The sequence below is a fragment of the Gambusia affinis genome, linkage group LG03 (genome assembly GCF_019740435.1).
Source record: "Gambusia affinis linkage group LG03, SWU_Gaff_1.0, whole genome shotgun sequence".
Classification (NCBI taxonomy): Eukaryota; Metazoa; Chordata; class Actinopteri; order Cyprinodontiformes; family Poeciliidae; genus Gambusia; species Gambusia affinis.
The window spans coordinates 30,240,644-30,266,791 of record NC_057870.1 but is presented as its reverse complement, the minus strand read 5'-3'; the positions used below and the strand labels follow the sequence as shown (position 1 = coordinate 30,266,791).

General features: G+C 39.2%; 1 protein-coding gene across 3 annotated transcripts in view; it reads left to right on the top strand.

Annotated features, from left to right (window-relative positions):
* kank1a (KN motif and ankyrin repeat domains 1a) overlaps positions 1 to 26,148 on the top strand; it is a 46,812-nt gene that overhangs the window by 8,721 nt on the left and 11,943 nt on the right. The window contains exon 2 of one of the 3 annotated variants that reach the window (XM_044112075.1): positions 17,528 to 17,657. In XM_044112075.1, the coding sequence (XP_043968010.1) occupies positions 17,621 to 17,657 (37 nt within the window). In that variant the 5' untranslated portion in view covers positions 17,528 to 17,620. Of the gene's footprint in view, positions 1 to 15,111; positions 15,153 to 17,527; positions 17,658 to 24,754; positions 24,903 to 26,148 lie in introns of those variants that run through there. The other 2 variants (XM_044112076.1, XM_044112077.1) reach the window with 2 other exon arrangements.

The window sequence follows — 26,148 nt, the reverse complement described above, 5'->3', positions numbered from 1 at the left end:
AGGAAATAATGTAAGTGTAAAGGAGTGTTTGATTCCAATATGTCTGATTTATTATGCATTCATCATCTGCATCTATATAGCATACTAGGGTTGTGTGCAAAACTTTGTCAATAATCCACCAATAGTGAAAAAACTATTTTGCAGTTGTGGTTTTTCCATTAAATAAGAAACTTACAACATTTTAGGGCCATTGTAGACAGAAAAAAAGAGAAGGTGGAAAAATGATCAAATTCTGTCAAAAAAACTCAGCAGTTCAAGCTGCTTGGTGTTAAAATAGGTGTAGTTATGGTTTTTAGGTGGAGTCTCAAGTATTTGTTGATTTTTAAATATTCATGGTCCCTAAAACTTCACACTTTTTAAAGTTTTAGGATGTAAAATCATTTCAAAAATTGAACAGGATTCTTTTACTGCTGACTGAATTTTAAAAAAAGGTTTTATTTCTTGATCTTGGTTGAATTGGACCTAAAATGCATCAAACTTTACAACCTGATTCTGTACCGAGCCGTGGTTTCAGTTCTCCCGTTTGTCTGCATGTGGAAAAACGATCAACAAACGTAGACCAGCTTCACTTTGTGGCGCTGATTTAGTTTAATGTGTGAGCTGCAGAGTGAGGAAGTCATTCTGCACACATTTGACATCCTAGTGGAAGTAATTAACTGGATATCTGGAACAACAAACTTTGGAAAGGATTGCTGCCATCTGTTAAAGACATCAAACGGGTCACGACAGAACCAACAGGACACGCTCCACTGCAGAACTTTATGCCACAGCGTTTCACTTCCACTGAAATTTAGTGACTTTTTCTTATAATTAAGCATCTGAAGCCACAGCTGGTTCAGCTATTAGAGGTTTAACAAAAAAAATATTTATAATTACTATTATTCAGAATCAATTTAAAATGTCCCAAAATCAATTTGAAATCAAATTTTCTGGCGGCCATCTTGTAACTACGTGGGGCGTTTGACGTCGCCACTTCCAGAAAACACCAAGACAAAGTATGAAACCCCTTTCATGTTATTGTTTACATCCTGACATTTTGTGGATGTGCTCAACGCTGGCGGCCAAAAAGACGATTGTTTCGCTCGCCATCGGTAGCCGCGCTGCTGCAGGTTAACAAGATGAAACTTGGAGACGTGGGTCCGTTACAGGACGTCACTGGGACAAATATTGATAAAAAAATATTGAAATCACTCGCTCTTTTTTTTTTTTTTACTTGCTCTTTGTGTCGGCTACGCTGCGTTGCCATAGCAACTAACAACAACGCTGCCAATGTATCAGGATTTGGTAGCAAAAACACAGAACAGAACATTTGGTCTGTTAAGATTTCATGTTTTTTAGCTTGATGTTTATTTTGCGATTATTAATAAGCGATCAATTAGCTACAGCGGCTGTAGCTAATCTATTGGGGGGCCGGCCCCAAATAAAAATCTGCTTGGGGCCCCAGAGAGGCTCTGACCGGCCCTGTGGAAGCGCCGTCCCTCAGTGAACAGCAGCAGTAAATTATTTCCTCTGGTGGTTAGCAGAGATTTGTTTACCACAGAGATTGACTGGTAAAAGCTGCTGCTGCACCGAGCTGCAGTTCAGCTCAACATCAGATCAGTTATGATGGGGAAATAAAAAACACTCCAGCTGAATGTGATGATGGGATAAATATGGAGAGATCAAAGTCTGGGCTGAAGCTTTTTGTTGGTGGAAAACCTTTTTATTTTCTTCCATATTTGTGGTTTCTCTGTTTATGACTTTGAGCTGTGGTGAACTCGTAATGCCCGACATCCTCTCCGGTTTCAGTTTCCGCGATGTGAAAGACGGGTCGCCATGGTAACGCTGTCCACAGGTCGGTCCTGCTCAGCCTCCTTGCTGCTGCAGCCTCCTTGCTGCTGCAGCCTCCTTGCTGCTGCAGCCTCCTTGCTGCTGCAGCCTCCTTGCTGCTGCAGCCTCCTTGCTGCTGCAGCCTCCTTGCTGCTGCAGCCTCCTTGCTGCTGCAGCCTCCCTGCTGCTGCAGCCTCCCTGCTGCTGCAGCCTCCCTGCTGCTGCAGCCTCCCTGCTGCTGCAGCCTCCCTGCTGCTGCAGCCTCCCTGCTGCTGCAGCCTCCCTGCTGCTGCAGCCTCCCTGCTGCTGCAGCCTCCCTGCTGCTGCAGCCTCCCTGCTGCTGCAGCCTCCCTGCTGCTGCAGCCTCCCTGCTGCTGCAGCCTCCCTGTCCTGTCTTGGTTTTTTGCATATTCAGTGACATCTGCCAGCAAAGCTTTCTCCGATTGTTCCCGTCCCTCTGGTGAGGCTGAAATAATGGGCCGGCTCGGGTCGCCACTCAAGTCAATATTTGTTCATGGAGAGCGGCTGCTGTGCAGGAGGCGGCTCTGTTTTAGTGACGCTCTGTGATGTTTGCTTTAAAAAAACACTGAGAACATTCAGAAAGCAGAGCTACGCTTAGACATGACAGTTAGAGGATGCTTTCGCTTCCAGTTTATATTATTATTATATTGTTTTTTTCCTACTCAAAATCACATTTTGGTTTTAGATTAATGGCGACTATAGACAGTAATTGGTAATAAACTGGTGTTTTGCCATCTAAATGGAAGTTTCACTTTTAGAGGCGTCAACATGCTATTAATTTCTTATTAAAGCTGTAAAATGAAATATTTGCTGCATTAACTTATAAAACAGTTGAAATAAGTTAGTAACTGCTTAAGTTTACCCACAGATTTCTCAAACAGAGTTTGCTGGTTTAACTCCTTCAATCCTCCGTTGCAGTGAAGCAAAACAAGTTCAGATCTTCGCTGCTGCTGAATTTATCTGACTAAACTCTCCAAATGCAAAACCAGCAGCGACGAATCATTCTGACTAAACTGTAAAAATAGTTTTTCTTTTCTCCCTCGCGCCGAGTCACTTTTATAAAAAAAGATGATGCAGAAAACGTCCCAGAATGTCGCGGGAGCTAATCTGTTGTTTTGGTGGAAGTGGAGGTTCTGGCAGCCAGAATGCAGCCAGAATGCAACCACAGTGTTTCCACTGGAATGCTGCAGCCATTGTGGAGCGGGACGACGCGGAGCGGGACGACGCCCACCAGCGAGGCAGCACAGTACAATCTGCTGCATTACAGCTGATAGGCTGCTGTTTCCGTGGCCTGTGACCTGCGGCGGCGAGCCGAGGCCAACCTAATGAAAAGGATGACACGGACATCGTTAGTTAGTCCCAGGGTTATTGTGGCTCAGTGGTGGCTGGGAATTTAAAATTCACTTGGGGACATTTTATTTCCTGGATTTAGAAAAAGATCTGGATTAGACTGAAATCTAATGGAGCAGCAACTAACGATTAATAAAACGATAGATTATTACCATTAATCAGATAAAACATCTGGCACATTTAATAATGTGAATATACTTACTTTATTCAGTATTAAAAGTACCTGGAAATTGAAATCATTTATTTGCGTTTTTCAACAAGAAATATTTTATAGCTAAAATTCAATAACATCCCATTCCTTTATTGTTGGCCTGGTTGTTTAAAAATATCTTCGCTTTCTGCTTGACTTAACATCTGGACACTGTGGAGCTGATCTGTTGGTTATTTTTGGGTTAATAAATGTATAGCAAAGGTGCTAAATACGAAACTTTTCTGTTTTTACAGAAGTTGAGGCTAAAGCTAAATAGCTACTTGATGAATGCGGGTCGACCGTATTTACAGACGATGAACGGTTTTTTAATCTTAAATGTAAAACATTTTAGTGCAGTTTTGGTTTAGTTGCTGCTCTGTTTGTTCTTTCACCAAATGGCCTTTGAGTCTTTAGACTCCAGTTAGCGATTAATCGATTATTAAATTAACAGGATTATTTCAATGATTGTTTAATCTGAATAATCGTTCAGTCCTAAAAGAAATCTGCATTAGACTTGTTTTTGTTAACAGTTTAAAGCTGAGGAGGCTGAAACTAAAGATTATTTTAGTAAATGATTGTTCTGTAGATTATTTGATTAATTGGATAAAAGGATTTGTACCAAAGGATGCAGCTATAAAATGCCATCATCAACGTTTGGGAAGCTCAGGCCATATTTTGGATTAACCAATTTAATAATTGAATATAAAGGGAGATTTTTTAAAAAGATTAATTGATAAAATCTTGACGATGCTTTAAATTTTTGATTAATCACAATTAATTTGATTAATAGTTTCAGCCCTAAGAGCTAATAAAGTTGTAGGCGGCAGAAAAAGAAGCAGAATTAAAATAAAGAAGGTTTATTTTTCCCTGCACACTTTTCATCTCCCCTCTGACTGGAACAAATCATTTAGTTAATGGGATTAGCCCTCCCTCCCTTCCTTCCTCACTTGTCTTCTTTCTTTTCTGAAGATCATTCTTGAGTTCCTCTTTTCTTTCTTCTCTCCTGGATAAAAACCAAGTGCTTTGGTTCAATGAAAGGAGCTGAGAGGGAAAAACTGAATTAATGGGGAGTAAATTGAGCTTCATTCACCCCGTTTGGCCTTTCATGTGAACTCGTTTCAAAATCAGTTTTCTGTTTTTCTAAAAGCTAAACAAACCGCTAATCTCTGTAACTTTGCTGAATCGTTATCACAGAGAAACCAGGAAGAAATGACGCAGTTCTGCAGATTTCTGAAACCCGCAGGGACAACAAGCTCTTCCTTTCTCTTTTCTTTTGCTCTTTCTTCCCTCTTTTGCTATTTTTTAGCTTTCTATATTTTTTGTTACTGTTTTGCTTTATTTTTTTGCTCCTTTGCTTCTTTTAGGTTTCTATCTTTTACTTCCTTCCTTTCCTCTTTCTTTCCATTTCTCTTTAGCTCTTTTATTTTGCTCACTTTCTTTCTTACACTTTGCTCTCTATCTTTCTTTTGCTTTTTGTCTTTCTGTTGCTCTCTGTTTTGCTGAGCTGATAGTTCACTCTTTCTGCTCTTCCTTTCTTTTGCTCTTTTTTTTGTCTTTTTGGAAGAACATTAACTGGAAGATGAATCCATTTTCTCTTTTTCCCTAAAAGCTAAACAAACGTCCTGATCTGTTGTATTCTGGTTCCGCCGCCGTTCTCCAGATTACCGGGCCTGATGTTCGGTCGGCGTCGCTGAAGCCTGTGAATCGGGCCGAATCGATGATGTCACCAGTTATAGGCGGGAGGGTCGTGACCTCTGCATGATAAACAATGAGGCCAGCTGAGGCAGAGCCGGGGTCAGCGAGGGGTCAGCTGCTCGGCTGATGGACACAAATTTATTTTGAATTGCATAGAAATGTGCAATTCAGGGCTTCATTATTGGATTTTTTTTTTCTTAATTCTGCATAGAAAAATGACAAATGAATATGGAAAAAGTTGAATTTTCAATTCCATTATATCAAACATAAAGTTGCAGGGATTTCTGTATCTATTCTATATTTGAGTTCAGTGTTGATTTCTGGTTTCATTACTTTTGAAAATGAAACATTTTCTATGAAAGAGTCTTTCCCTCTTTCTTTTGCCTTTTCTTTTCTTTCCTGCTTGGTGCTCATGTTTAACCGTCATCAACTGGAAACGATGAAACGAGACCCTCCAGGTTGAGGCGGTTGCTTTCTGCTCAGCGTTTTAGTTGCAGCCTCTTGTCCTCCCCTCCTTCCTGGTGGGAGTGCAATCAGTGACGAGTTGAGATGTTTATCGAAGCGAAGCGGTGTAGTAATTCAGATAACATCTGCAGTGGAAAACGTGTTTCATAATCTGCTTGTCGGCCTCTGAGTGTCGCAGGTGTTTCTGGAAATGGACCAAGACAGACGGCGCCCCCTGTCCTCAGATTAAATAAAAATATTTAGGGAGTCCTGATTGATTTATGCTTTAGTTTCCATCCAGGCCTGAATAACAACGTCTCTTACTTCACTTTGAATGTTACGTTTATTAAGCTGCAGCAGGTTTCTCTGATGGATGCAACAACAAATTTTTCTGGTGATAAATTGTCCCAGATGTTACCATAATAAATTATATTATTGTTTTTAAGATCATTTTCAAGTAATATAATGGTAATGGCATAATAATGAAAGACTTTCTCAAAGATTGATAAACTTTAAATTCTAATGAACATTTAACACTGAAACTCAGACATTTTAAATGTATAAAATTAACAAAACAACCAATAAAATGAATTATGAAGTCTGTCCTTCCATAAAAGGTTTAGTTTTTGGAAGAGAAAAATAAATTATACAAGTAGAAATTATTGAACTTATTTGATTGCTTATCACAGCGGGATTAAACGTGGCGTTTAATTAGTATTTTTAGTTTAAATATAAAGACGTGATGGGGAATAAAGTTTTGAGGTCTTGGATTTCATGAAGACTTTATTTGTTGCCTTCAGGTACAAACATCCTGGTTGCACTGTTGGGTTACATGCTTGCGTGACGACTTGCTCCTAAACAATGCCTTCCGTGCATTTTGGTCATTATGGTTCCCAGAAGGGACTGCGAGGCTTTTCGCATTCATGAAACCTCGCCGCCGCCATTCCCACCGCACGTTCGCCTCTCCCTGGCGGTAATCCAACACGCCGTGACTCATTACCAGCAGAAATGGACCAGCAGCACCAGAGTTTGGGGGGTGGGCTGAACAGCAACGACAACAAAAGTCTAATCAATGCAGACGAGGTTTGGAGGCTCCCAAAACATTCCTGACATACTTATCTGTTCGGCCGGCAGGAAGTCTGCGTAGACCGCCGATAACGTCCTCAAAGCGAAGTTTTAACTTCCTCTTTAGGTGCTTTCATTTGTTTTGTTCACCCTGCAGCCCAGTTTAATTAGCTTGTCGTTTTTTGTCCTGCCGCTGTTGCAGGAAGACGGAGCGTCTCTTAAAGGTCAGCAGAATGGGATCGCTTGGCACAAAGCAAACATGGAAGCACTTAAGGAGGGGGGATTTCTCCCACAATGCCTGACAAGACAACAGGAAGCTTCAGGAACAGGATAATCAATGAAGCACACACAAACAATTAATCAGATTAATCGAGATTAATCAAATTCTTCAAGGAAAGAAAATTGAACGATGTTACATGAGAAACGGAGCAAAAGGTTTGAGCAAAGGTTTTCCAGCCACAGGTTAATTTACTAGTCAATTATTGAAATCATTAATTCAGTAATTGATTAATTGCTAACTGGAGTATACTGTCAAAAAAAGGCCATTTGGTGGTTAAAAAAACCCCAAAACGTCTCTTCAGGTTCCCTGAAGGAATTCTATGCAATAAAATGTTTATTGTCTTATTTTAAAAAGACTTTATATGAATTATTGCATCTTTAAATGTATTTATAATATTGTATAAAAAGCTAAAGTAGTTAAATGAGAAATCTGTAGAATGTGTAATTTTTAAAATCCAATTAATTGTCAGAGCAATCGATTAATCGATTCCTAAAAGAATCGTTGGTTGCAGCCAATGAGCTTCCAGAACCTTTTTTTTTAGAAGAATGTAACTATAAACTATTTGTGGGTGTGAGGAATGTATATTGTGTCATGTACTTAAGTTTATTTGAGTTTATAACTTGACGATTAATCAAATTACTAAATTATTTGATTATTTAAATTGATTAATTGCAATTAATCTGATATATACGGTTTAGCTTAAAGGTAAACTGAAACTTGTTTTTCTGCTATAAATTGAGGAGGATTAATTATAAACACATAATGTGGTTTAGGAACTCATTTCATACTTATCTTCTGTATTGTTGGATATTCTGCTGAATCCACAGTTCTGCTGCAAATTTGACCTCAAAAGAACCAACAGAACCGAGTTTTGGCTGCAGAGTAATTTCTTTTCAGTATAACAAGCAAACTGCTGGGATGCTTTTGAGTTCGGTTTGCATTGTTTCCCCGTGAGAGTGACTCCCCCGCATGAGGTGGAGAGGTTGGTGTTCACCAGCCCGTAGCTCCTGTACGCCTTAGTGACTCCACTCAGGGGCTAAACAAATAAGTGGCTCCAGCCTGTCCTCGGTCAAGTGTGGGGTCGAACAGACCGGGCTGCAGGGGGGAGGCTGTTGTTTATGTGTCTCTTTCTGGGAAGAGGAAGAAAGAGGGGGGAACGGAGGAGTAAGTTAATGAAACACATTAAAAAGTGTTTGATTCTTACTGAGAACCTTTCCATTGACCCTGGCAGTCTGTCTCCTCTAGGGGGCGATGTTATGTAGCAGAAGAGAGACGCCAAGTCTGTCAGAGAGGAAAACATCTTAAATCTCAGTTCAGGAGAATCTTATTCAGCAGATTAGCTCTTTAAAGTGAGTAAGGTTTTCTGTCCTTTGAGGATTGGAGTCATAATGAGGTAGAACCCTGAAAATAAGGCCCAATTTCCAGACTTTAAATTAAACAGTGAAATTTCTTTCAAGTCAAGACTGAAAGTAACACAGTTACTTGATTGTGCTATAAAATATCACTTTGTGCCTGGAAAACACAAAACACTGCCTCTTTAAAGAAAGATGCTGAGCTTTGCTTTAGTTGCAGGCAGGTAGAAATAAAGTGATTATTTCTGATGTTTTGTTCCTGTTCGTAAATCTTGAACCAAATTCTTTCTAGTGATGTGAATCCTCTGGGGAGCAGCTGTCAGGATAAAACACAGAACCAGATAAAGAACATTCTTTAAACAGCGGACTGCTCTCCTACCCGGCATGGAAAACGACTGAACGTCAGCCGCTTTAACGTGTTGGTAAACAGAGTTACGGTTGCAATCTGCTGTTAGCTTGTCGTGCTCATCAGAAAATCTGAAATTATTAACAGCTTCTGTACAAAAAAGTGTTAAATTTTTACATTGATTGTGCTGCAGGGGTTTGCAAAAGTCTCTGAAGCCTCCTGGATCAAAAGTTTTCAAGTCACCAAGAAGTTTGAACCAATTTGTTGAATTGAGTAAAACCAACCTGCAGAACCCACAAAGACCCAGAGACATATTATTTATTTCAGGGGTAGGAATGTTTTCCCATCTCACGGTACAATTGAAAATCAAATAGTCAAAACTGTTCTGTTGTGATTTTTGCTTTAATTTATGTGCAAAGGATCCCAATTTTCTGCTGCAGTCTGCTTTGCAAGGTGGAACGTCAAACATTCATCAAAGTGTCGCTTTTATTAGATTTTAAACGTTAATCCATGCTTGGAAAGAATTACTCCCTCTGTGCATCCTCCATTTTGTTTTTACAAAATCCCTCCGTGGATGATGACGTTGGATGTTTTAGGCATCTGACAACCTTTTTGTGTCATTCAGTGAAGAATCGTTCAAAGCGTTGGGTAAATCTTGTCGCCAGTGTAAACAAATACCGGGGAGTGGAAGTGGACCAGTTAAAGCAAAATATCCAGTGTGTCTGAATTCAGGGTCAGCATCTTTCAAAGGACCCGGTCCTTTGAAAGAGTGGGTTGCTAGGTAACCAAAGAGTGGGTTGCTAGGTAACCAAAGAGTGGGTTGCTAGGTAACCAAAGAGTGGGTTGCTAGGTAACCAAAGAGTGGGTTGCTAGGTAACCAAAGAGTGGGTTGCTAGGTAACCAAAGAGTGGGTTGCTAGGTAACCAAAGAGTGAGTGAATGAAGTGCTTAGCTAGATGTGAATGTTCAGCGGCTAAAGTCGATCTTCTGCCTACATCTCCCAGAATGCTGTGCGGTTCTGGATCAGAGTTGAGTGAATATTGTCAGATGTATTATCTATTGATATTGATCAGGTGTTTACCGTGATCCATATTATTGATTTATTGTCCAGCTCTGTCATAAACGGCATCATCAAAACTTCACAGAAATCCAGAAACATGGAGGAAAACAAAGCTGCTTTTCCAGTTTACGAACCGCATTTTAAACTGGTTTTTACACGTTTCCAAAGCTGCTGCCTGATTTATGGTGCAGACTCCAAATTCAGCTGAATTTGGGTTTGTCTGTCTCACAGATGGTTTGGACTTCAGCGATGGTCCGAATTCTTTTATTTAAGACATTAAAGGATTGAAAATAAAAAAGTATTAATAATAAGAGCTGGAAATGTAACTGGGGAGATGTTGTTAGATCCCCATAATTTCTATTCACTTTAACCTGATCAGTCTGTTGCTGGAGTTTTGTGGCTGCAGCAGAGAAACAACAGCAGGAAGTTTAATAACTTGATCAGAGAGTAAAAGCTGAAGGTTGACTCATCATCTGACGGCTTGTGCTGCCAAACTGTTTTCAGAGATCAAGTGTTTTTATTTGAGGTTTGAAACACTTCTTTTAATTTAAAAAACATTCTGCAGACAGTTTATGACTTTGATTTCAGAAATGGCTGCAGTGAAATGTGTTTGTGCAGCGATTTGAGTCGAAACGGAGAAGTAACTGTGCTGAGCCGGTAAATGTCTGAAACTGTGAGCCAGCAGTTCCCATGTCAAATTTATGGAGGAATCAGATTTAAAAACAACTGAAGATGAAACGATAAGAACCAGACAGGAATAAAAGCATAAAGTTTGTCTTAACATTCTGTTAAAACTGGAAAGTTAAGAATAAAACATCTAAAACGTGAAGAGTGTTTAGAAAATAACACAGCTTGCCAAACGACCTGCTGGTGGAACAAAGTGGTGGCAGCATCATGCTGTGTGGGCGACATTCCTTAGCAGGGTTGGAGCTAAAAGCAATCCTGCATTAAAACCCACAGAAGCTGCATTTTACACCCATTACCAGATCAGTATTTTTATACTTTCCTGTGGAACGTGACTCCAAGTTATTCTCTGAAAACTCACAAATTCTTTATTTTTTTGTTTCATATCTAAAATACCTGAAAGAAAATGCAGTTTGGGAAACGGAAACATCTCCACTCAATGCTACTGGCTGCTAATCAGGAAGCGCCGTTCAGTTTCCTTGATGCTGATTGGCTGAAATAAGTAAAACTGTAGATGTTGGCTTGAGGTTTCGATCAAAACGTGATAATGGACCAGTCAAAGCCCAAACCTTAACCCAACAGAGAATCTGCTTGTGGCAACATTTGAGAATTGATTGTAGTTTTGTAGATGCTGTCAAGTCTAAACGTATCAGGTATTTTATAAGGAAAGATGTGAGGAGAGTCTGGTAGAGACGTACATAAAAACATTTACAAGTAACTTTTCAACAGGAAATACAAACTTTTCATAAATTATAAATTCACTTGCAACATTAATTTTTTTTCTGTTTTAGGTGAAAACAATCTGCCAGCTGTACTTTTTGTATCAACAATTATTGACTAAAAGCAAGATAACTGAAAAGTTATGTAAGGTGTAGTAAGACATTTGCAGCAGAAACTAGACAAGATGCTTGGTAACATTTTGTGTTTTTTCCATTTTGAGTTTTGTCTTTGAAATTGAAACGCTTCCTGTTAGTGTTTTATCTTCCTAAACTTTGTCTCTGATTAACTCCTCAGTTTTTGCCGTCGACTTCCTTTCTCTCCTTGGGAAGATTCTTCCTTCCTGAAGGTGTAAATGAGAAATATAAGATCAAATATTTTGGTGGTTTTTAGATAAATGAAAGCAGAAGCTCAGACAGGACAAGCTGTAGGTCGGAGGCAAACAACCCTGAGGGGTTTGACCTCTTGACCTGTCCTCTGCTCTCTATAAAACTGCATCAAACATCTTTTCTAATCTGGTCCATATGTTTAATATCCTCCGTTTTATTCTGACTGGGTAGCATTTAATCAAAGTTTCAGGCTTGTTTTATACGTCTAAACTTTTTCTAAATGCGGTAGTTTTCTACATCCTGCTGTCACCCGCTCTCCTCAATCTGCTTTTTATGCAACATTTAAGCTGAAACAGTTTTAACTTTAGGCTTTTTTCCTCCATTAAAGCGGCAGCCTCAGACTTTATTAGGGGAAAACCAGACCTGCTGAATATTCAGCGCTGTGTTTGCTACATTTGCTGTTTACTGAGCGTCACAAAGCAGAGCTCTGTCTTTCCCTCAGTGGAAAGTCTGAAATGGTGCGAATGGTTTCAGTTCTGCTCATTTTGGGACTTAAATATAGACTCACTAGGTGAGATTTATACATAAATAAATTATTTTCTAATGGCTGTTTTTGCTTGTTTAGTGACATAAACACAATATTTTTGTTCTTGTATTTGATTTGTGTCGTTTTTCATCTCGGTCACCTGAAGTCGGGCGTCTTACAGGAATCCAGACAGACCTGAGCAACAGGCCACCTGTCTTGTTGCTGCGCGCTGAAATTTATGTTCTGGTTTAATTTTTGTTCATCAGCTTCAGGCGAACCAAACGAGTTGTTCAGGTTTGACCCAATTTCTACACAATGTTTTCACACCTGACGCCTTCAGTGCTCCTTAAATAATAATAGTTATATGTTTTATACATAAAGCGCTTTTCGTGGCACTCAAACACGCTGCCTAGTAACAAAGATTAAAAACAAGATGGACAGCAACAAAGAAATATGAAAATATTAAATAAACAGAACAGATTTAGTTTCTCCCGTTGGTTCGGATCTTCAGTACGTTTTACATTTCCAGCTGATAAGGTTCACTTTCACACTGCATTGAGCCAAACGAGCCAAATGAGCGACCTGTTCCCCTCCTCGCCTGTGGGGGCGCTGCACCAAGAACAATGGAAAGAAACGACATGAAAACAGAAAGTTTTGAGTGCAGCTTCTTTCCTAAGAAAATGTAACAAAAAATGAATTTTAGTGGTTGTAGATTTCTCTCTTGTCTTTGTTAAAAGACCACCAGTCATTTCTCCCACTAGCTCTGGACTAGCTTGTTTGTTTTGGTTGTATTTACCCAGAATGCCCTGTGCTGTAGTCCACTTCCTGCTTTTGGAGCAGTCCGGTCCACTTGATGTTCACATGCATTCGAACTGAACCAGAGTTCACTTCATCCAAATGTAGGTTTGTAGAATTTGCTGTTTTTATCCACATCAGAGTTTGATTCATCATCAAAAGCCACTTTATAGACGAACAGAGTTTTATTAAAGCGGACTGAGCAGAGCTGGTGTGATTGAACCTCTTTTGGTTGTTTTTTACTTTTAGAAACGGTGGCAATCAATTTCTGCTTTTATCCTTTTAGACCTAATGGATTATTTCTCTCACCAAGTTGGAAACAAACCCAGAAGCAACTTTTCATGTTATTTATTCCCAAACAAACAGCAGTTTTCTTTGCCGTCTTCCTCTGCATGTCTGGCTGCGTCTCGCGTGGTTCTGGAGGAATTTGGGCCCCCTGTGCTTCATGGTGTTGCTTCATTCGCTGAGGCTTGTGGGTTTCTGTTTCTAGCTCTGTCAGGGTCCCACCACAGCATTTCCAGTGAAACCAGTTCTGAAAGAGAGAGGAATTAAATTTCCCCAACGCTGATGCACAACAATCTGTGTTCTTTCAATGGCAAACAAAACTAACAAAAAACGTAAATATCTTGTTTTTCACATTTTCAATTTTAGTTGTGGATAAAAAATTTTGATTTTAATACTTTATTTCTTGTGGTTACGTAACCCGTAAATTGTTCTGCATACAAATTAAATGCAAGATTGCAAAATCTTGGCATCAATTTCCCAGAATGGTTGGCTAAATGTCTGCAGTCTGCAGGAAATGTTCAGTAAATAGAAACAGAAAAACACTTTGCTATCCTGCAGTGGAGAAAGTCGGGTGTGACGGCAGATCAGTGACCTGAAGGGATGTAAGTTCAGACAAAGATAAAAGTCTTTAAATTTAAAAATAAAAAGGGAAACTGAGAATAACATAGTTTACAGTGGGAGCAGAACAACAACCTAAAATACTGAGCAGTTATCAAAAATATTCTGGTGCAAAGGAATGTGAAGCTGAGCAGGATAACACTGTAAAAACTTTTAATGGTTTATAATTTAAAAAGATTATATATTACAAAATATTTGTATAAAAATGTGTAAAACATTAAAAACTGTATAAAATATTTTCTTTTTAAAATGTTATTACAAAGATTTTATATATTAGTTTTTTTTTTTAATGCACAGATAAACACAGAGTGCAGACAGTTTTGCACCACAGCCTGCAGAAAACAGATTATATTTGCACAAAACACGATGCATTCAAACATTCTATTTACAGTTTGGAAATAAAAATGTGCAAATAAACACAGTTTGTTGGGAAATAGTGATGGTCTGAGGGCGGATCTATAACACGGCCTCTTTCTGCAATAAAAACAAAAAAATAAATGCAATGTACAAAAGAAACAACCATAATGTTGTGAAATGTTTGTTTTTAGTTCTCATTTCTTGGTAATCTGTTTTCCCCTTTTAGAGTTAAATTAATCTGTCATGTAACCAATGATCTCAGATTATTTGGCGCCGTCAGTCGTTTGTTTTCAGATATTTTGCTGAATATTCAGCAGCAGCACCGATTCTGCCCCTCCCTCTGAATCCAATCAGTGATTGCAGTGGAAAATCCTCCCGTTACTTTCTGCTCATTAGCAGGATGGGAGAACTCGTGCGATTCGCCCGGCTCGGTCCGACCCAGACGGCCTGAACGCGCTCGCTGCTTCCTCTTATAGGACGCAGATCGTTTGGCTGTCATCTGAGGAAGTTTTCTAATCTTAGCTGTGAAACCAATCTGTCCTCCTCAGAGGACGGTGGGACGAGCAGAAGCCTGCAGCCCGTTTCTACCTGCAATAGAATGAGAGCTAAAGGTAAGAGCAGCCAGCAGGGTTTGGGTTTGATTCCAGCTGAGGTTGAAGCTGAAGGTGTTTGTGACTTTTTCCTGCTTCCTGATCACTGAAGATCTTTAAACTGCAGCGTTGCTTGGCTTAATAAACTGCAGCAACACAGCTGACCCACTGGATTCACTTCTTATGGCTGCAGCGATATTTCTGTTTTTATTCTGGTTTTCAGACACATTTATGGTTTTTCTCATAATTTGTAATAAAAGCAGAAACCTCTTTTCTGCAGATAATCCATTAGAATATGTCACTGATTGACAGCATATTCATCAATCTCATCTATTTGAGATTCAGTGTATTTTGTATGCAAACATTGAACATTTGCACATTATCAATTGGATTACATCATAAAACATTTCTGACAACATTTAAGACTATAAAACCTGGATTGTCTGTTTGTAAATTTCCAGCATTTGCAGGTTATCCACTGTAAAACATGGATTTGTTTTATTTTTTTGTATGCAAACTTCTATCAATGTAACGGTGATCGATTTGCAAAATGAATTTTTTCCTCCCTGGATCTGAGGATTTCCTGCTGCTTTTCTCAGGTTCTAGCAGCTCATGGAACAGAACACAGGGGAGATGTTTGGTCAGTTTTAGCTTGTGTGTGTGTGTGTGTGTGTGTGTGTGTGTGTGTGTGTGTGTGTGTGTGTGTGTGTGTGTGTGTGTGTGAGTGTCATTAACCAGCATGGAGTTGGCTTTCTCATTTTATCCTGAACTGACTTAACTAGGATGCACCGATAAATTCTGACAGATTTCCTTAGTTTTGGCGATTGGATGAATCTATTAGTGATGGGACTGATGATTCTATGAACTGAATCCTCAGGATCAGTTCAGTTCAAAGAGCTGTTCAAATGATTCACTTCTGAAAATGAACAGTTTTTTCAAGAAAAAGCCATTTTATTCCTAATGTAGTTTAATATTAAGTGAAGTTCATAAAAAAGATAAATCCCCTGTATTCATTTTTTTTAAAGTAGTATCTTCTTGCAGAAAAAATTAATTTTCACAATATTTCAAAATACAAATGTCAAATACTCATGTAGATTTGTGTTGTGCTTTTATAACATTTTAGTGCAATTGGTAATTTACTGTCACTATAAATGTTGTTGGCGATAAATTATCGCGATAAATGATAATATCGTTGTTTATTGAGACCATTTTCAGTAATATGATAGTAAAGGCACAATAATTCAAGAATGCATTCTCCAAAATCAATAAACTTTAAATTCTAATAAACATTTAACACTGGAAGACATTTTAAATATCCACAATAAACAAAACAACAAATAAAATGAAGTCTCTGGAAACAAACGAGTTGACATCAAAACATTTTTATCATCCAGTTTTTGGTAGAAAGAGAAAAATTACAAATCATGCAAATGGAAATTATTGATTTCTTTAATTGATTTATTGGTTGTTTTCTGTTTGTGTGGGTTGTTCTACTTGGTTAAAAGAATCCAAATTTGATAAAACTGGATAGAAATGAACAAATAATCTAATTGTTTCTGATCACGTCTGCTTTGATCTCCGTCAGACCCGATTATGTGCTGCAGAAATCCTCGTTTCATTTTAAGTTTTGCTTTTATTCTTTCAGAATGAATAAATTTTCTTTTTTTTTTCTTTTTTTAACTGAGCGACCCAGCAGGAGGTCGCGGCGCTCAGAAACATAACCGCAGTCTATTTGGGTGCTGGTGACGCTCGGTTCATGTGTCTGAATCGGGTCTATTATTGAACGACCTCCAGGCCCGGCCCGGCCCGGCCCGGCCCGCTGCCGGAGCTGCGCCGCTTTATTTGGGTTCCTCCTGTAAACACAGAAACCTGAGCTGCAGCTGGGTGACGGTTCCTGGACCAGGTGGCTGACTGGTCACTCACTCCGTCGTATCTGTTGATCTCCAGTGACGACCTTTGACCTCTGATCACATTTTACTTGATTTCTGGAGTCCAGAAGTATTAATGCTCCACATGATGAGCTTTAGCTAAAACATATGCAGCACACAGCTCTCCTGTGACGTCACACTTCCTGGAACTTTGTAGCTGACGGCCATTTTGGTAGGCAGTTGCTATGACGACGGTAAACACAGGCTTAAAACCAGCTCTCACCTTTTTCCTAACTTATAAACAATAAAAGTGTATAACAACCATTACTCAATTACTGTATCTGGATACTCTTCCCACCTCTGATACTAAAATAAATATATTCACCGAGTTGTTTGACACCAAATTTGTTTGATTTTGTGGAAATGGGGGGCTGTTGACCTCTGACCTCTGGAAGTTTTGTTTATGAAAATCCTTTTAAAGCGGTGGCGCCACAAATGAAAATTATTGCTATACAAACTTTTGACATCAATCTTGTTAAATGTGGGTAATGTGTGGCGTCCGGTTGACCTTCTGACCTTTAACCTTTCATTCTCTTCAAAGCAAAAGCAGCAGAAACAATTAAAACGTCGTGGAGATGATCGACTCCCGTTGTGTCTGATTTAAAGACGGTGGAGGGAAAATTCACTCTGGTCTGTTTTAGACGCATCGGCGTGTTTTTGTTGTAAATTGTAAATTTAAATTGTAAATTTGTGTTGTAAATATGTTTTTCTTTTTGAATGTTAAAACGATTCCTCTGAAAAGTCTTCAGAGCCTGTTGGCACCTCAGTTACTCTGAGCGCTGGTGGCGTTCTGTTTGAGCACGAGAGTGATTGACAGCGCTAAGACCCGCCTCCTGCCTCTGATTGGTCGTTTCTGACTGGGTGGTGCATTTCTGCAAAAGTTCTGGGAGAGGACAGAGGAACTCTCTTATTTTTATACTGTCACTACATCGTAATCATTTCATAAATATGTAAAAAAACAAACATTTTATAAAAGGTACATACTGCAGCTTTAATGGCTTTAACTTGGCTCCTCTAAAACTGATTTTGTAGATCAAACGAAGCCAACTGTATGTCATTTTTGACCTTTTTTATGTTTTTGTGTCAGTTTGCAGGTTGCATGGCAGTCTGGACTTGATGCATGTCAGTTGCATGACTGCAGAGGGTCTGGTTGTGGGACTGAGATCACGCAGCTGCACCCATGGCTCAAACGGTGCAGGTAAACGGCAACGGCCCAGGTAAACTCACCTTTTCTAACATTGACAAACCTTTTATCTGCTGCAAACCTTTCGGTCTGTGATGGTTTTTATGAAAGTGATGCAGCTGCAGGCATGTTGCTGTTGATTAGGCTTCTAAGTTTCCACATCAGTGACAGTGTGAGCTTTTCTCACCTAATCCGGGGCTGAAGCAATCACAAAGGAAAAGTACATCAGCTTTGGTTTTGAACCCACAACAGAACCAGGTGGTGGGAAAACAGCGAAGTTCAATAACATTAGATTAAGAGTCAGCTGCATGCTCCTTTATTTCAGGTTTCAGTTTAACAGGTGAAACTTGTAAATTTCACATAAAGAACAAATGTCTTAAGGATCTAACTATACTGATTAGAGCAGCTAAGACAGAGGAGGACTGGGACAACGCCGAAGGGCAAAATGAGGACATTTCTGCCAGAAAAATAGAAATTTTGAGATGATTCATAGAATTTGTCCAGAAAAATCAAGAAGATTTCTGAGTCTGAAAAGTAAAAAACTTGCCAGTAAAATCTCAGTTTTAGGTTAGTTGTTCAGTTCTTAGTCTGTTCAGAGTTTGACCAAAGATTGTTTCCTGCCTCCGCTTTGATTTATTAATTGCAGATTTTTATTCAAATAATTCTATTTTAATGATTTTAATTTCATGGGTTAAACCTATTTAGGTTTGTGTTGGTCAGTTTCAGGATTTATAAACTAGCATGAAGTTCTTTTTACCTACAAAGATGAAGGTTAATATCAGTAAACTTTACGAACAATAAATAAGTGATTACTGTACTTTAATGACTGAAAATTAGAGCTGAACATGTTCAGAAACCTGAATATGTTGAGGCAAACTAGCATTTCTACAGAAATCAACAATTTTAGGTGAACTTAAACCGTTTTCTCTTGTAAACGTGAGTCAGATTTTAAATCGGATCAATTTAAAATTCAGTGTGTTTGCTCTTCTGATGATTGTCTGACAGTAACAGGAATGTTAAATATTATCAGGGTAGCTGCTGGGTTGTGTTTGTGGGATGCAGAACGGATTCCTCCACCTCGCTGTGAAATATCGGCTGTCAGCGGAGCCTCTGCTCCCAACACACCTGCAGACGACTCGCATTCCTGCGAAGCCCAACAGGATCGAGGGAAGAGTTTCTCCGCTAAATCCCTGCAGGAATGTGCAGAACGCTGAAGCTTCTGGTTTTTTCAAAGGCAAAAAAAAAAAAAACAACACCTAAAGTTTGATTAAAAATGACAAAATGGTGGAGGAGAAAGCTGGGAATGTTTTTACCTTTTGCTGCTAAATGGTAAAAATGTTTCAGTTGGTTTCTACCGTTGCTTTTAGTCGTTAATATAATGAACTAAATCTAAAATGTTCGCCTGATGTGAAAAAGAAAACTACGCAGTTCTTTGCCATCAATGGTCAACCAGATAATGTAACAATGTCAGGAAAACCTTTAAGAAATGAACATTGAGGGAGAGGGGAGGACGTTAGCTATGCTAGCTTGAGTTTGACAACATGAACATGGAGATCTGCTGCAGGATTTAGTGTTTCAGTTGAGTTAAAAATTATTAACTTATCTTACTGAAAAATGATTGGTAAGTTGGTTTTGTCTTTTTTCCAGTGTACTGAGATATTTCCACTAGAAACTAAACCAAATCTACTTGGTAGCATTTTGTATTTCTGCAGGGTAGCTGCATTTGGGAGCTAATATTTCCTATAAATGTTGTTTGTTGATCTGAGGTGATCACTGCTTGTTGTTGGTTTAGAAATCCAGCTGCCTGGTTTCTCAATGTGACCAGAAAACCCAGAGAAGTGACGTTTCCATCGACGTCCTTAAACTCTGAGGCGGTTCTGTTGCTGCGGCTGTGAAAGGCTCCTCATGGCACCATTCACCCACTTTCCTGTTGTGAGTTTGTGTTGCTGCTGCAGGGTTGTAATGATGTGTGCCGGACTCTAAACAGGATGATTGTTTGACTCACTGCTGCTGGCGGCGGTCTCTGTCCAGCTGATGAATTGATGAAGCTCCGGGTTGTTTTAGTCTGACTGAAGCTTTGTGTTTTAATCGGATCTGAAATGGACTCACAGGGAAGAGAGCGACGTCTCTGTGTGGATTTCTGACCGATTTAAAGCAGAACGGCAAAAGTAAATGAGGTGGATTAGCTAAAAAAGGTATTTGCTTAATCCCGATTCTAGTTTACCAGAATTCAGAATTGATTTTGGAAAAATAAAACTAATCTGCTGTCCTTCGGCCTCCATCTTGTAACGATGCAGGACGTTCTGGAACGAACGCAGAAATCACCAAAACAGAGGAAGCGGCAAAAATGAAAGAGGAATTTAACGGCTTTGTTTCTGCAGGTGACATAAATATGTGATGTTTATCCGACGCACTGATGAGTTAAACACATTTTTTATGCTTTTCACTAAATAACAACAGAAACTGTCATATGGCTAAATGGGAAAAGCCTGGAGGACGTCTGCAGAAAGGTGGCGCTCTCTCTCTCCAACGCTTCATAAAAACAAAACAAAGGTTTCAGGAAGGGAGCAATTCCATCTAAGCATGGACTTAAAATTTAATAAAAGTGAAACTTTAATGTCTCCATTTGTCAAACCAGACTGAAGCAGATCTATAAATTAAACATAAATTATTTTTAATTATTGTTTCACTGAAAAAACTCAAAATTGTACAAAGAATTTCTGGTCCAGTTTCCAGTGCAAATATTTATAAATAATATCTCTTATTTTAATAAAAAAAAAAACCCTACTCATTCCATTGGCAGATTATTTCACTAAAAACACGGGAAATGTTTTATGAGTTAAAATTATTATATGTGCAAATCATTGGCTTTAAACAAGCTCATATATCTTTCTGAAAAGTTATTTCTCAGTTAGTTTTCTTGTGTTTTTGCAGTGTTTAATTGAATCATGTGATTGTTTCTGCTGCTCAGACGTTGATTTGATAAATTAAGTTGAATTCATAAAGTCACACATCATGTGAAACTTTTCACTTTGTAATAATTTCAGAGTTTGGCTCAGAGAAATTTATGGAAACTGGTTGATGCAGATCGACAGGGAGCGACCAATGTAGTCTTTATTTTACTGCCCTTTACTTTCTAACACTGTAAAAACGAAACTCAGCGGTTTAAAGTTTAGTTGCTTTCCACCCGACTCTTCATGTTTGCAGTGAAGTGACTTCATGCGATGTTCTGTTTATATACGACCTTATCTGGAGAACTGCAGCTGGTTTAGATGTTAAACACAGAAATCGTCTGTAAAACAGAACAAATTTATTCTGTTTTCTCTTGGTTTTGTTCTCTGAACCACCTACAACAAACAGACTGCTCCTAAATGAGCCAAAAGTTTGCTTTTCTGGACCATCTCTGAGTGAAACACTGAGATGTTCTCGTTTTTCAACGTTCCCTCCAGCCGGCTTCATGGTGTTCAGCATTAAGCTGCAGCTTTTGGCCCAGATCTGCGACTTCCTGCAGAATCCCAGCTGTTTCTTCCAGATTTAAAGTGATTCTCTGTCCTTCGTTTAAAATTATCCCGTTGTTTTCAGAGGAGGGCTTCCTGTTTGTTGTTCTGCAGTGAAAGGCGTTGATCAAACAGACTCTCGTTTTTATTTTTTTAAATGTTTTTGCATGTAATTAGGCGTGCGGGCAGAGGCAGGAAATGCCAGCCTGAATGCGTCTCTCGCGCTGTGGGGACAAAATCAGCAGAATTAAAGAGTGACCAGATTTGAGACGCGTCGTTCTGAGAAAGTAAAGTTCCAAACATAAAAATGTTTTCTCTTCTTTGGAGCAAACGCCACCAACCCACCCAGATAATTACACCAACTTAATGATGTCTGGACCTCTTTTTATTGCAGCAGGAAAGATTATTTCAAGCATTTAGAAACACCCATCAGTGCTGAAGTCCAAACTGTGCTCAGTTCAAGATTAAGTTGTTTTAACACCCAGCAGTCCAGTAAACTCTGTTTAATTTGGGACCAAAACTGCAACATGTTACATTTTCAGCTGCTGTGGTTCTTTCACACTTTGAAAAACTTGTTCCCCTCCTGGCCTGTGGGGGCGCTGCACCAAGAACCACTGAGGGAAACGACACATAGACCTCTGACCACACTGAGGGCAACTTCCTTCTTCACCAAACGTAAACAAAATGCTGTTAGATTTTAGTGTTGGAGGATTTCTCTTTTGTCTAAAAGACTACAAACCATTTCTCTCGCTAGCGCTAGCCTTGTGCGTTCGTTTGCGTGTTTTTACCCAGAATGCCCTGCGCTGTAGCACACTTCCTCTCAGGGTTTATGCAGATCTCAATTCTGTTGTTTTCCAGGCACAAAATGTCATTTTATAGCACAATGAAGTACCAATGTTACCATCAGTTGCTGTAAAAATGCTGTTTATATTGAATTTGACTTTTTAATTTAAAGTTTTGAAATTGGGCCTCTGTCTCTTTAAGAAGCTCCTCCTCTTTGAAAGCACTGAATCGTAGATTTAAATGTTTTTGTTTTAAAGCCTCGTATAAATACTTTGAAGAAATAAGAACCCTAAATTTATTCTGTGGCTGATGTTGAAAAGCTTTTATGGGCTTTAAACTTCAACGTTAAACACAACCAGAGCAAAATAAACAAACGTCTGCTTGTATATTTTTACCTTGAGGATCAACCTGGAACCAAAGAGAAATAACAGAAGAAAGGAGAAACATCTGAGCTGCTGAAGTTTTTTAAACAGCAGCTGATAAAAAAAAGCTTCCTGCTGCCACATCCAGGGAAAACTTGGACGTTTTCCTGAGATGTGATGTTCTGCACATGTTGGGAAATGTGGAAGTGGCTGAAAAACGTTTAGTATGAGCAGTTGCTGTGTGGGCCGGCTCGGTAACGAGAGGGAAAAACCTGCAATAAAACGACTGCCACCAGTCAGCGTGTGGTTTCTGTCGGGCTGCAAGCGGATCGCTGCAGCTTCAAAACCTGGAAATCCTGCATCAAACACACAGATAGCAGCTGATCAATAACAATTAATCACTTTGTCTTGAGTTTTATTATTATTTTATGATTTACAGAAAACATTTATTTCCCTTTATGCACTGTAAAGGTCTGAAGAACACAAAATCGTACCAAGTATCTTTGGTCTAGTTTAAATATCTCAGTTTTGTCTTATTTTAAGTGAACTAAAGTTCAGCAAGATATAAGAACTTATTTTAGGTAAATAATTTCTTAATATTGATGAAAAGTGATAAATTATTTCACTTACAGTAAGATAAAAATGTCTTGTTAGTGAAATAATCTACTTTCCTAATTTTAATGAATTATTACTTTTGTTTCTTGGTTAGTTTTGTCTTATTCCAAGTGTGATCAGATATTTGCACTAGAAACTAGAACAGAAATATTTGGTAAAATTTTGTATTTTGCAGTGACTTGAAATAAGAAAAAACTTAAAATGAACTTGTTTGAAGTCAATAATTCCTAAATGTTGATGAAAAAGAACTAGTTCTTTTGGCAGATAAACTCACTTATAACAAGATATTTTTCACATGCTATAAGTGAAAAAATTATTTTCAGGTAATTCATGAATTACATTCATGAATTGCAGTAAAACCTGATTCTACATCTTGCTGGAAAGTAAGATGTTCGTTTAAATTAGTGAGTTTTGTCAGATTTCAAGGCTACCAAGACATTTGCAGTGGAAACCAGAAATGCTCTGTAAGAGTTTGTTTTTACAGTGTAGATTTATTTCAATGGGGGTTTTGTTGTTGAGTTCCTTAGATACTTGCAGAGTTTGGTCACTCTGGTGGAGCTCTGCTTGGGAAAGTTTATCTGCAGGAAGCCTCACGTCTTGAGCAAACAGTCAGGATTCAGGCAGAGGAACTTTAAAGACCAGAAAACACAGAAAACTCTGCAAAACGCTTTTATTTGGCTCATTTAATGCTGGATTTAGCTCTTTAAGTGGAACGGAGCATCGATGAGAAAGTGGTCCGGCAGGCTGACAGCAGAGCAGCTGTTGGCGACTGCAGGAGGCCTCCAGTCGTCCCCTGGTGATGAGGTCATCGCTCAGCTGTTCGAGGTCTCTCTTGGTACGGCGACACGACGAACCCCACCGCCCCGTTAACGTCAGCGCTCGTGACCCAGGCAGTCGACACCAGACTGTGACTCTGCAGCCTCACAGCGGATCATTCATGCTCCAAAACAAACAGGACACGGTTTCTTTTTTTAAAGGGTCGGGCTGCAGGAAGCACAGCGAGGCCTTCGTCTCAGAGGAGAGAAAACGGCTTAAAGTCCAGATATTTAAATTATTTAATGTCAATCTATTTGCTTTTAATAATTTAACTTTAGTGAAGTAAGTATGAAACGGGTGTTTAACGGCGTCTAACTGCTTTTAGCACAATTTGAACACAACAATAGTTTTTTTCAGCGTCCATTGGATCGGTTTATGAAGCATAAATCAACAACCAAAGAGCCGAGAGAAACGGCTTCATCGTCCGTCACTGCCAGCGGATGCAGTTTGTGCATCAGCCATGTTGGGGTGACTTCCTGAAGGGGCAGTTTTAGAAAGAGCAGGAGCTTCTTAAAGAGACAGGTGCCCAATTTCAAGGCTTTAAATTATAAACTCAAATTTTGTCCAAGTCATATTTAGCAAATGCAGCGTTTTATAACAAGGTGACAGTCGTTTGAATATTCTATAAAATGCCATTATGTGCCTAGAAAATGTATAAAACTGCACCTGTTAAAATCCCAGCTAAAGATGAACAATTAGCTGATTTCAGAAGTAAAGAACATTTAATTTCCCTTTAGACATGTTGTTTTGATATGCAGATATTTGAATATGATCAATCTTGTTGAAAGTATACTGATAAACAAACTTTTTAAAACTGAATCTTTCTTCTAAACCTAAACATTTCGTTATGCACCTGGTCTTGAATCGGACCGATCCTGTTTGGAGAAAGTTTGCGCTGCAGAGTAAACCAGAGCACAAAGTTTGACATGTACATTAGCTGATCTGTTTGTGTGGAGAACAGACTGTTATTGTGGAGAGCTCCCCTCCCCTGCGCCAGAGAACCGGACTCTTATTTGGGAAGGGAAGCAGAGGCGCGCCGGATTGGGTGAAGCAGCTGTCCAATGGTGCTGCAGAGCCGCGCTGCGCGACTTCACTGCAACTTATTTTCCTCCTCTTTTGGAGAGAGGAATGAGAAGGGAAGCGGCCTGCTCTGGGCTCTGCCTGCTGACTGAACCAGAAGAATAGCGAGCGCGTTGTTGGTCTGAGGTGAGTGAAGCCGTAGCAGCGGGATTAAACCCCCATAATCCTCTGTTTCAGCCGAATGGGCGGACTGGGAGCACTGGGAGGAAGAACAGGGCTGTTTATTTCCAGCCTGTGTTTTCTTTAGCTGGGCTGAGTTCCAGGCATACCAAGAACAAGACGCTGTATTTAGTCGGGTTGAACGCGCGGCCCGGAAAGCTGGCGGAGCCGCTCCGTGTTGGAGCTTGAACTTTGCTCCGATTGATCCGTCTTCGCTGTTTGCGCTCGGCGCGGGTCGTGAAATGTTGACGGTAGGATGGATTTTGGACCAGAACATGTTGACTCTGTAAACAAGCTGCTGAACTGCGTTACCTGTTGAGTTTCCTCCGTCAGATCTGCATGGATCTGAACCGGGTTCAAGCAGAATGATCCCAGCGCTGATGGACGTGTTTGTACTTGCAGGCAGATTATGGTGATTGTTGCTGACCAGATACACTTTTTACAATCACAGCTCTACTTATGTCCGGGTACTTCAGAAATGGAAAATATTTACATGTTTGCTGCTGCTGTTACTCCCATAAAGGATTTCATACCAACTGTTGAATTATGAAATCACCACAAAAGTGGTAAAATTTCCTTTAAAAGTTAAAGTTGATATTTTTGGGGTCATTTTTTACCATTTTACATAAATTATGACGGATTAATTCTCTTCATTAAACCAAGTTAACTCTGACTGACCCGTCTGGTGGACGGTATTTATTGGCATTTTATTTATTCTGAGGATTACTCTGGAGCTTTCCATAAAAATTCTGCTTTTTATAATAATAAAAAAGGATTCTTCTTAAAATCGGGACTGAAATATAACAGAATGTCTTCACTCAGAGGCTTCATCAGTTGCGCTGTAATACAGACAGCTACAGGAGATCCTTCCTGTCCACCATCGACATCCACAACTCGTTAAAGAAGATTGTAAAATAAATAAAAATATTTAACTTAATAAAGTGTTTTTGAATTAAATAACATTTTTTTTCTTGCATTAAATGTAAAGAATATTTTAAAAATGACTTGTTAAATGTCAAAGTGAGTTCAGAATATTTCCCTGGTGGTGGGAGATGAAGAAACTTCTGGCCTGATTTGATACCTGGAGACATTCTGGTATAAAAGGTCCAGCAGAGATTTCTGCTAACTCTGGAGCTCATTTCTCATTTTCAGCTCTGAAAACGTTCAGTGCGCCAGGCTTCCCTTAAATTAAGTTTTCCTGGATAAATTCCAA